Raw genomic sequence first — 11,781 nt, forward strand, 5'->3', positions numbered from 1 at the left:
CCGGAACCTGAGGATCATCCTCATAGCTGCCAGGAAACAATATGTCCTAGAAGGACCGCTAGGTGACGCTCCCGTCCCAGAGAACCAAGACATTATGAATGCTTGGCAAACTCGCGCTGATGATTACTCCCTCGTTCAGTGCGGCATGCTTTACAGCTTAGAACCGGGGCTCCAAAAGCGTTTTGAGCATCACGGAGCATATGAGATGTTCGAAGAGCTGAAACTAGTTTTCCAAGCTCATGCCCGGGTCGAGAGATATGATGTCTCCGACAAGTTCTACAGTTGTAAGATGGAGGAAAACAGTTCTGTCAGTGAGCACATCCTGAAGATGTCTGGGTTGCACAACCGTATGACCCAGCTAAACATTAACCTCCTAGATGAGGCGGTCATTGACAGAATCCTCCAGTCGCTCCCACCAAGCTACAAGAGCTTTGTGATGAACTACAACATGCAAGGAATGGAAAAGACCATTCCTGAATTGTTCTCGATGCTGAAGTCAGCAGAGGCTGAAATCAAGAAAGAACATCAAGTGTTGATGGTCAATAAGACCACTAAGTTCAAGAAGGGCAAGGGTAAGAAGAACTTCAAGAAGGACGGCAAAGATGTTGCCGCGCCTGGTAAGCCAGTTACCGGGAAGAAGTCAAAGAATGGACCCAAGCCTGAGACTGAGTGCTTTTATTGCAAGGGGAAGGGTCACTGGAAGCGGAACTGCCCCAAATACTTAGCGGATAAGAAGGCCGGCAACACCAAAGGTATATTTGATATACATGTGATTGATGTGTACCTTACCAGTAATCGTAGTAACTCCTGGGTATTTGATACCGGTGCCGTTGCTCATATTTGTAACTCACAGCAGGAGCTGCGGAATAAACGGAGACTGGCAAAGGACGAGGTGACGATGCGCGTCGGGAATGGTTCCAAGGTCGATGTGATCGCCGTCGGCACGCTGCCTCTACATTTACCTACGGGATTAGTTTTGAACCTCAATAATTGTTATTTAGTGCCAAGTTTGAGCATGAACATTGTATCTGGATCTCGTTTAATACGAGATGGCTACTCATTTAAGTCTGAGAATAATGGTTGTTCGATTTATATGAGAGATATGTTTTATGGTCATGCTCCGATGGTCAATGGTTTATTCTTAATGAATCTCGAGCGTAATATTACACATGTTCATAGTGTAGATGCCAAAAGATTTAAAGTTGATAACGATAGTCCCACATACTTGTGGCACTGCCGCCTTGGTCACATTGGTGTCAAGCGCATGAAGAAGCTCCATGCCGATGGACTTTTAGAGTCTCTTGATTATGAATCGTTTGACATGTGCGAACCATGCCTCTTAGGTAAAATGACCAAGACTCCGTTCTCCGGAACAATGGAGCGAGCAACCAACTTGTTGGAAATCATACATACCGATGTGTGCGGTCCAATGAGCGTTGAGGCTCGCGGAGGATATCGTTATGTTCTCACTCTCACAGATGACTTGAGTAGATATGGGTATGTCTACTTAATGAAACACAAGTCTGAGACCTTTGAAAAGTTTAAGGAATTTCAGAATGAGGTGGAGAATCAACGTGACCGAAAGATAAAATTCTTACGATCAGATCGTGGAGGAGAATACTTAAGTCACGAATTTGGTACACACTTAAAGAAATGTGGAATCGTTTCACAGCTCACGCCGCCTGGAACACCTCAGCGAAACGGTGTGTCCGAACGTCGTAATCGCACTCTATTGGATATGGTACGGTCTATGATGTCTCTTACCGATTTACCGCTATCATTTTGGGGATACGCTCTAGAGACAGCTACATTCACTTTAAATAGGGCACCGTCTAAATCCGTTGAGACGACACCGTATGAATTATGGTTTGGAAAGAAACCTAAGCTGTCGTTTCTAAAAGTTTGGGGATGCTAAGCTTATGTCAAGAAACTTCGACCTGAAAAGCTCGAACCCAAGTCAGAAAAATGCGTATTCATAGGATACCCTAAGGAAACTATAGGGTATACCTTCTACTTAAGATCCGAAGGCAAGATCTTTGTTGCCAAGAACGGATGCTTTCTGGAAAAAGAGTTTCTCTCGAAAGAAGTAAGTGGGAGGAAAGTAGAACTCGATGAAGTACTACCTCTTGAGCGGGATAGTGACGCAGCACAGGAAACCGTTCCTGTGATGCCCTCACCAACTGAAGAGGAAAACCATGATAATGATCAAGGTACTTCGGATCAAGTTACTGCTGAACTTCGTAGGTCCACAAGGACACGTTCCGCACCAGAGTGGTACGGCAACCCTGTCCTGGAAATCATGTTGTTAGACAACAATGAACCTTCGAACTATGAAGAAGCAATGGCGGGCCCGGATTCCAACAAATGGCTTGAAGCCATGAAATCCGAGATAGAATCCATGTATGAAAACAAAGTATGGACTTTGACAGACTTGCCCGATGATCGGCGAGCGATAGAAAACAAATGGATCTTTAAGAAGAAGACGGACGCGGATGGTAATGTTACCATCTATAAAGCTCGACTTGTCGCTAAGGGTTATCGACAGGTTCAAGGGATTGACTACGACGAGACATTCTCTCCCGTAGCGAAGCTAAAGTCCGTCCGAATCATGTTAGCAATTGCCGCATACTATGATTATGAGATATGGCAGATGGACGTCAAAACAGCATTCCTTAACGGGCATCTTAAGGAAGAACTGTATATGATGCAGCCGGAAGGTTTTGTCGATCCTCGGAACGCTAACAAAGTATGCAAACTCCAGCGATCCATTTATGGACTGGTGCAAGCATCTCGGAGTTGGAACATTCGCTTTGATGAGATGATCAAAGCGTTTGGGTTTATGCAGACTTATGGAGAAGCCTGCGTTTACAAGAAAGTGAGTGGGAGCTCTGTAGCATTTCTCATATTATATGTAGATGACATACTCCTGATGGGAAATAATATAGAATTTCTGGACAGCATTAAGGCCTACTTGAATAAGTGTTTTTCAATGAAGGACCTTGGAGAAGCTGCTTATATATTAGGCATCAAGATCTATAGAGATAGATCGAGACGCCTCATAGGTCTTTCACAAAGTACATACCTTGATAAGATTTTGAAGAGATTCAGAATGGATCAGTCCAAGAAGGGGTTCTTGCCTATGTTACAAGGTATGAGACTAAGCTCAGCTCAGTCACCGACCACGGCAAAAGATAAAGAAGAGATGAGTGTCATCCCCTATGCTTCAGCCATAGGATCTATTATGTATGCCATGCTGTGTACCAGACCCGATGTAAACCTTGCCGTAAGTTTGGTAGCTAGATACCAAAGTAATCCCGGCAAGGAACACTGGACAGCGGTCAAGAATATCCTGAAGTACCTGAAAAGGACAAAGGACATGTTTCTCGTTTATGGAGGAGACGAAGAGCTCGTCGTAAAGGGTTACGTCGACGCTAGCTTCGACTCAGATCTGGATGACTCTAAGTCACAAACCGGATACGTTTATATGTTGAATGGTGGAGCAGTAAGCTGGTGCAGCTGCAAGCAGAGCGTCGTGGTGGGATCTACGTGTGAAGCGGAGTACATGGCAGCCTCGGAGGCAGCACATGAAGCAATTTGGGTGAAGGAGTTCATCACCGACCTAGGAGTCATACCCAATGCGTCGGGGCCGATCAAACTCTTCTGTGACAACACTGGAGCTATTGCCCTCGCAAAGGAGCCCAGGTTTCACAAGAAGACCAGGCACATCAAGCGTCGTTTCAACTCCATCCGTGAAAATGTTCAAGATGGAGACATAGAGATTTGCAAAGTGCATACGGATCTGAATGTCGCAGATCCGTTGACTAAACCTCTCTCGCGTGCAAAACATGATCAACACCAGAACTCTATGGGTGTTCGATTCATCACAATGTAACTAGATTGGTGACTCTAGTGCAAGTGGGAGACTGTTGGAAATATGCCCTAGAGGCAATAATAAAAGTATTATTATATTTCAATGTTCATGATGATTGTCTTTTATTCATGCTATAACTGTATTATCCGGAAATCGTAATACACGTGTGAATACTTAGACCACACTATGTCCCTGGTAAGCCTCTAGTTGACCAGCTCGTTGTGATCAACAGATAGTCATGGTTTCCTGACTATGGACATTGGATGTCGTTGATAACGGGATCACATCATTAGGAGAATGATGTGATGGACAAGACCCAATCCTAAGCATAGCATAAAAGATCGTGTAGTTCGTTTTGCTAGAGCTTTGCAAGTGTCAAGTATCTCTTCCTACAACCATGAGATCGTGTAACTCCCGGCTACCGTAAGAGTGCCTTGGGTGCATCAAACGTCACAACGTAACTGGGTGACTACAAAGGTGCATTACAGGTATCTCCGAAAGTAGCTGTTGGGTTGACACAGATCGAGACTGGGATTTGTCACTCCGTATGACGGAGAGGTATCTCTGGGCCCACTCGGTAATGCATCATCATATTGAGCTCAAAGTGACCAAGGAGTTGGACACGGGATCATGCATTACGGTACGAGTAAAGTGACTTGCCGGTAACGAGACTGAACAAGGTATTGGGATACCGACGATCGAGTCTCGGGCAAGTAACGTACCGATTGACAAAGGGAATTGCATACAGGGTTTGATCGAATCCTCGACATAGTGGTTCATTCGATGACAACATCGAGGAGCATGTGGGAGCCATCATGGGTATCCAGATCCCGCTGATGGTTATTGACTGAGAGCGTCTCGGTCATGTCTGCATGTCTCCCGAACCCGTAGGGTCTACACACTTAAGGTTCGGTTACGCTAGGGTTGTAGGGATATGTATATGCAGTAACCCGAATGTTGTTCGGAGTCTCGGATGAGATCCCGGACGTCACGAGGAGTTCCGGAATGGTCCGGAGGTAAAGATTTATATATGGGAAGTCCTGTTTCGGGCATCGGGACAAGTTTCGGGGTTATCGGTATTGTACCGGGACCACCGGAAGGGTCCCGGGGGTCCACCGGGTGGGTCCACCTGCCCCGGGGGGCCACATGGGCTGTAAGGGGGTGCGCCTTGGCCTAATGGGCCAAGGGCACCAGCCCCACATAGGCCCATGCGCCTAGGGTTCAAGGGGGCAAGAGTCCTAGGAGGGTAAGGCACCTCCTAGGTGCCTTGGGGGGAGGGAAAACCCCCCTTGGCCGCCGCACCCCCTAGGAGATTGGATCTCCTAGGGCCGGCCACCCCCCCTTGGCACCCCTATATATAGTGGGGGAGAGGAGGGACTTCATACCTGAACGCCCTGGCCTTTGGTTGCCTCCTTCTCCCTCCCCAACACCTCCTCCACCTCCATAGTGCTTAGCGAAGCTCTGCCGGAGTACTGCAGCTCCATCAACACCGCGCCGTCGTGCTGTTGCTGGTGCCATCTCCCTCAACCTCTCCTCCCTCCCTTGCTGGATCAAGAAGAGGAGACGTGGCTGTTCCGTACGTGTGTTGAACGCGGAGGTGCCGTCCGTTCGGCGCAGGTCATCGGTGATTTGGATCACGTCGAGTACGACTACATCATCACCTTGCAAGCTTCCGCACGCGATCTACAAGTGGTATGTAGATGCAAACTCTCTCCCTAGACTCGTTGCTTAGATGAACTCATAGATGGATCTTGGTGAAACCGTAGGAAAAATTTTAATTTTCTGCAACGTTTCCCAACAGTTAGTGAGACCAGTGTTGGTTATTAAGTTTATCTCAGGACATTGGTCTCTCGATGAGTTTATATGGAGTTGGTTGACCCCCACTTCAAAAAGAAAATGAGTGATGATTCTTCCGAAGACTCGAAGGTTTTTTTGGGGAGTCATAGGATAACCGTACTATTAAGAGGAGTTGAGGTGATTGCATAATAATGGGGATCATGCAAACCATATATACCCTAATAATATATAACTGCACGAACATTTTCTAAAAGTTGTGTGAACATTATTTTACACTGCATAAACATTTTTAAAATTCACGATGACCATTTTAAAAAATAGCTAATAAAATATATTTAGTGTATTTCAAAATATAAACAAAAATACAAAAGAACCAAAAAGGAAAATCAGAGAAAGCAACTAACAATCAAATTTTTTTTTGAGACAAACTAACAATCAAATGAAGCAACGCGGTACTGGTCCAGCCCAATAGCTCGTCACTTGAGGAGAGGGATGCTCGCATTGGCAAATCCTATTTCTTTTTCTTTTTGAGGGATCAAAATCCTATTTTTTGCCCGCACACATCGAATGGATATGGCGATGCCCACATGCGAGGAAAATTGGGTAGGCCCACTTGGCATTTGCTAACCTGCTGGAGATTCTTTTTGGTTTTCTGTTGTTGTTTTTCCCCCTACTATTTCATTAGTTGCATTGGTGCAATGTTTTTTTCTTTCTATTGTGGCCTGTGTTTCATTTTTTTTCATGTTGTTTCGTTTGTGGTGTCATTCTAGGGTCTTTTTTTTCAGTTTTTTGCTCTGCATTCTGTTTCCCTTTTGCTAGTTTTTGGTTTTTCCTTCCAGTCTTTTTTTTGCTTTTTATTTTTTAACAAACAATGCCCATTTTCAAAACATGAAGAAAATTATTTTAATACATGAAAATATTCATATTTTTATAAAACACGATGAAATATTTTATCACATGGAGAACTTTTTAAACATAAATACATTTAATATTTTGAAGTACATGGTGAACATTTTAATATATGAGGACGTTTTTTTAATATATGGTGAACATTTTTAAAACATGCCTTGAACATTTTCAAATACATTAACCATTTTTAGTACTCCCTCCGTCCCAAAATAAGTGTCTCAACTTTGTACTAGCTCTAGTACAAATTTGTACTAAGTTCAAGACACTTATTTTGGGACGGAGGGAGTATGTGTTAAATATTTTTCAAAATACACATTCATTTTGGAGTATTTATGGAATGTAGGAAACAGCAAAAAATCAAAGAAAAATGAATAAACCAAAAATAACCACTACCTAGTGTTGCCTGGCAAATTATAGTGTAGAAGCTGAATCTAGGAAGTTTTGGAGAAGCTGGGTAGTTTCAGAACACACCCTTAGGTTGGCACGTTATTGGTCAGCCCTTTGCACCTCACTTCAATCGTAGCATGTCGATTTGATGCCAATAGGTGTCGACCAGGAGCTCTTGCTCGCTGCGAGCGAGACAAAGCCTCTCCTGAAAGAAAAACTATTTGACAGTTAACCGCAGGTTTTTTTGAGCCAATCTCGCGAAGCTTTATGAATTCGCCACAATGTTTAATTTATTAACCGTAGATAATGCTCTCACATCCCCCTACATTAGCTCTATATGGGCAGCCCATGTAGGTTTTTCCCCATCGGTTTTGGACGGCTTTTCTTCTGGTTTTCTATGACGGATTTTATTCCATTTTATTTACATTTTTCCTAATTCTTGACTATTTTCTCCAATTCATGAACATTTTTTAAATTTATGAACTTTTTTGAAATTAATTCATGTTTTTCAAATTGGCAAAATTTTAGAGAATTCTGGATCTTTTTTTATTTTCGATTTTTAAAAATTAGTGAACATGTTTTGATTCATTTAATTTTTTCAAACGCATGAAGTTTTTATAAATTTGCAAAAGTTGTTTTTCTAGAAACTCAATGGTCAACCAACACGCAAGCCTAGGGGCTGTTTGGTTACTGCCCTGAGAGAAATGTGCTTGACCCGGAGCCGGACAACTGCCTGCACCTTGTTTGGTTGGTGCCTCGGCACAATTCGACCGGCCTGCCACGAGCATTTCCGGCACGTAATTAGTGGGAGCCAGGCCACCAAAATTGAGGCCTGACTCAGGCAGAGCAATCAGTGCATGCCGCGTCGGCGCTCATTTTTCAGGCAAGTTTCTCAAGTTGTGAATCAAACAGCCCCCTAGTACACTAGAGCGGACGAAGGAGTCCGCTAGCGCAATCCAGGTGCCTCAATCGCTAGGAGGCGCTCTGTATGGTAGGTTTTTTTCTTGTTTCTGAGGGAAATGCCCGACTTTATTAAATCTCAACAGAAAGTTTTACATAATCCCGATGAATCTAGGAGCCAGACATAAAAGTAAGAGCGTTCTTAGCTACTCCCTTCGTCTCGATTTACAGGATATGCACGTTGTTTTAGGTGAAGAATTTAATTAGTTATATATGTATTATATATGGTAAAAATATATGTTTAGAAACTACATCCATAATATACTTTTGATGACATATTACTCATATTTAGTTAGTCAAATAAATAACCTAGACCTACGTACACGCCCTCTAAACCGAGACCAAGGGAGTATGTTAAACTCCCTTCGTTCATGGCATAAATTAATATGCTCCGTCTCGTTCTTCATGGCCTTGATTTCTTTAATTTTTTTAGGCTCCTTGATTACTGCGTTAGCACCCCTAAGGGTTGTAGGAATTTAGGCCAGACTGTATACAATGGTGGCCAAAAGTTGCCCGATAGCCCACGTGCCCGGCTGTGGTGTCTTTCCACAGCCCGACACGTTTTATAATTAGGTCATTCTAAAACATGAAAGAGCAATTAGTTGACAAACGCTTTTTCGGGAGCCTCCCAACGATTATTTAAGAATGGGTTAAATCACGTGTCGCGCTCTGAACGCTTCTGTCAGATTTTATTCTTTTTATTTTATGCACGCGTTTTCGTTTTTTAAATGGTTTTTTTTCATGTTTTTTTTGGTTTTTCATCGGTCCTCCTTCGAGTGCTTTTTCAGGAGCCTTCCAACGATCACTTGAGAGTGGGCTAAGTCACGTGTCGCGCTCTGGACGCTCCTATCAAATTTTATTCTTTTTATTTTACGCACGCGTTTTCGGCTTTTTAAACGATTTTTTTCATGTTTTTTTTTATTTTTCACCGGTCCTTCTTAGCTTTTGGGGCACTTTTTTTTTCTTCGCGAGAGGCACGATTTTGCTTTCGTGAGAGGCACGGTTGTGCTTTCATGAGAGGCACGGCCGTGCCTCTCGGAAACGAAAAAGGAATGCATTTTTTGTTTTTTTTCTTCCGCTAGAGGCACGGTTTAGGATACACGTTTTCTGTATTTATTCCTTCCGTGAGAGGCACGGTTGTGTTTTCGCGAGGAGCATGGCCGTGCCTCTCGAAAATGGAAAAAACACGTTTTCTATTTTTTTTCCTTCCACCACGACACGATTTGGCTTCCGCAAGAGACATGGTTGTGCTTTTGCGAGGGGCACGAAAAATGCGTTTTCTGTTTTTTTTTCTTCCGCGAGAGGCACGGTGGTGCTATCGAGAGAGGCACGGCCGTGCCTTTTTTGGAAAGGGAAAAATGTGCTCCCTATTCAGTTTTTCCGTCCGATTTATTTTGTCTGGGTTTTTTCTTGAAAAAGTAGTTCGTCAATATGTATCAACATGAAATATACTTTTAAAGATCTTGACGCGAGGAATCCGATGGTGAAAACAGTTTGAGATTTGGACGCACGATTTAAGAGATACAATGTTTGAATAAACAGATGTAAAAAAAGGGAAACTACCAGGTTGCGACAAGTGGCACGCATGCGCGCCACTAGTCGCAAACTGAGGAGGTGAAAGTGATGTTTGAAAGGAGTACTTAATTAGTGATTTCGAGAAAATGGCCTACCTAGGGTCGTGCCTGGGCTGGGAGGCTGGGTACAGCACGACCCATTTACTTTTCTTTTTTTAAAAGAAAATTCAAATACATATTAGCCCCTAAAACAACCCAAAATCAGGGGATAAAAATGCTATGAGACAGCCCGTTTGAAATCATTAATTGAAGAGTATTTTTTTTAAAGATCACTTCCACCTTTCTAGATTGCGACAAATGAAGTACTGCATGTGCGTCACTTGTCTAGATTTTCAAAATCGGATTCCATATTGATAGGTTTTTAAGATTTTTTTTCATGAAAAAACCGGAAGAAAAAACCACACCAGAAGCACGTATTTTTCTCCTTTTCAAAAACCATTTTCAAGAGGCACGACCGTGCCTCTCACGAAAGCGAATTCGTGCCTCTCGCGGAAGCAAAACAATACCTCGCGCAAAAGCAAAACCATCACTCTTGCGGAAGGAAAAAAAAGTGCATTTTTTTCGTTTCCGAGAGACACGGTCATACCTCTCGCGGAAGAAAAAAAACAAGAAAACATGCTTTTTCTCACAGTTTTTTTTTTGATTTTTTTGTCGAAAAGCTAAGAAGATCGGTAGAAAACCGAAAACCCGAAAAAAAAAAACCAAAAAACGAAAGGGCTGTGCCTTGCCTGGCCGGGCCATCTGGTCAGGTTTGGGAGTATATGGGCCGTTAGTCAGCGGCGACACGCACCGTCGTCCTCCGCTCGCACGGTCTCTTGGTCCCATCCATCCCTTGTTTCCCCGGTCGCCGCGTCGCCGCCGTCCTCCGCCCTCCCGTCTCCGCCGGACGCCACTCGTCAGGTCTTCCTCTCCCTCTCTAGAACCCTCTCCATCTCCCGCCCCTCTTCCTTCTCGTAGCCGCAGCCGGGCGGGGGTCGCCTGCTTCTGGATCGGCCGTGGGTTCGCTGGGGGATCCCACTAGATTCGATTTTTGCGGCGGCGTGGTTTCAGCGCTAATTTAAGAGTCCTTCTCGATTCGTTTCGTTCGTTTAGGCATCGCTAGCTGCTGCTCATTTGCGGTCGTCTGACTGAGGTGTCCTGAAGCTGAGCCGGACCTCCACCTCCGGCACCGGCGAGACATGGCTGCGGCGGCGAAGGAGGTGGACATGAAGAAGATGGAGCTTATGAAGGAGGTATTAGGGCCATCTGTCCCCTCATGGATGTTTCTCTCCCTACCTTGATGCAGTCCTTTGGATTTGTTCGACGGCAGTAAAAGATATATACTAATACGCTTGTGTGTGTGTGTTATTTGGTTCAGGTAAGAGCGCACCAAGTGGCGATCGGCGAGCTCAACAACCTGCCTCCATCCAGGGTAAGCATTCCTCCTCCTCCCGGACCCCGGTGAACTATTTTACGATAAATTTCTGCATGAATTTGGGGGATGGTTAATTGGGTTGTTTTAGTGTGATGGCTTGATAGTTGCTAGGTAGTAACAACTGACCACTTACCATTTGTCTGATGCACAGGCCGCGTACCAGAAGACCTGCAACATCTTCTTCCGCAAGGACATCAAATCTGCCGTGGCGTCCCAACAGAGTATGGTTGATGCTCGTCGCTTTTGTTGCTGTTGTTGCAAGTGTTGGTGTTAGTTGTTTTATTCTTTTCTGTGTGCTTCATGGTGGTACATGATTCCTCCCTCTCTATTTCCTATTCAGAGCAACTTGATATTGCCAAGGCGAAGGTGCAGAAGCTGGATCAAGCATGAAGGCTCACCGCAGAACGGCACAAGAAGCTTTTGAAATTGCAACTTATGCTACTTCATTCATTCACCTCCGTGAATCCTCTCTGATCAAGTTTCTTAGAAGTGCTAGACAACTGTGCTACTTATATAACTCTCTGTGTAATAACGGTGTCATTTTTACAAGCTGGTTGCTAGTTATGAGCGTGAGACGAATGAATCATTTCTGAATATGGAGACTTGATACGAGGCTGTAGTCAAAATAGACCCAGGTAGACCCTACTGCCTGCTTGAGTCCTTCTGGACCGATTATGCAGCCACAGGATTATCCAGGGGCGAGTAGTCTATGCATCTATTTATGTCCTGCTATGACCGACGGTTCATAGGCTTTGCAAAATTGTCGTGTATTCAGTTCCTATGTATAGCATGCTACTTATTTTCTTCTTGTGCTGGCTTCCAGGCAACAATAATTAACCTTGTAATAAATATCACTTTGGTTCATGTCA

The 11,781-nt window shown here is 44.1% G+C and overlaps 1 protein-coding gene across 2 annotated transcripts; it reads left to right on the plus strand.

Annotated features, from left to right (window-relative positions):
- The first annotated feature begins 10,279 nt into the window (after positions 1 to 10,279).
- LOC119318662 lies at positions 10,280 to 11,781 on the plus strand. Of its 2 annotated transcripts, none has more exons than XM_037593243.1 (5): positions 10,280 to 10,398; positions 10,591 to 10,730; positions 10,856 to 10,909; positions 11,064 to 11,133; positions 11,253 to 11,781. In XM_037593243.1, the coding sequence occupies exons 2-5, from the start codon at positions 10,677 to 10,679 to the stop codon at positions 11,300 to 11,302; spliced, it is 228 nt and encodes a 75-aa protein (XP_037449140.1). In that variant the 5' UTR covers positions 10,280 to 10,398; positions 10,591 to 10,676; the 3' UTR covers positions 11,303 to 11,781. The 2 variants fall into 2 exon arrangements, with proteins under 2 accessions (XP_037449140.1, XP_037449141.1); XM_037593244.1 differs by having other exon boundaries at positions 10,293 to 10,397; positions 10,571 to 10,730.

This window comes from Triticum dicoccoides, chromosome 6A, assembly GCF_002162155.2.
Source record: "Triticum dicoccoides isolate Atlit2015 ecotype Zavitan chromosome 6A, WEW_v2.0, whole genome shotgun sequence".
Classification (NCBI taxonomy): domain Eukaryota; kingdom Viridiplantae; phylum Streptophyta; class Magnoliopsida; order Poales; family Poaceae; genus Triticum; species Triticum dicoccoides.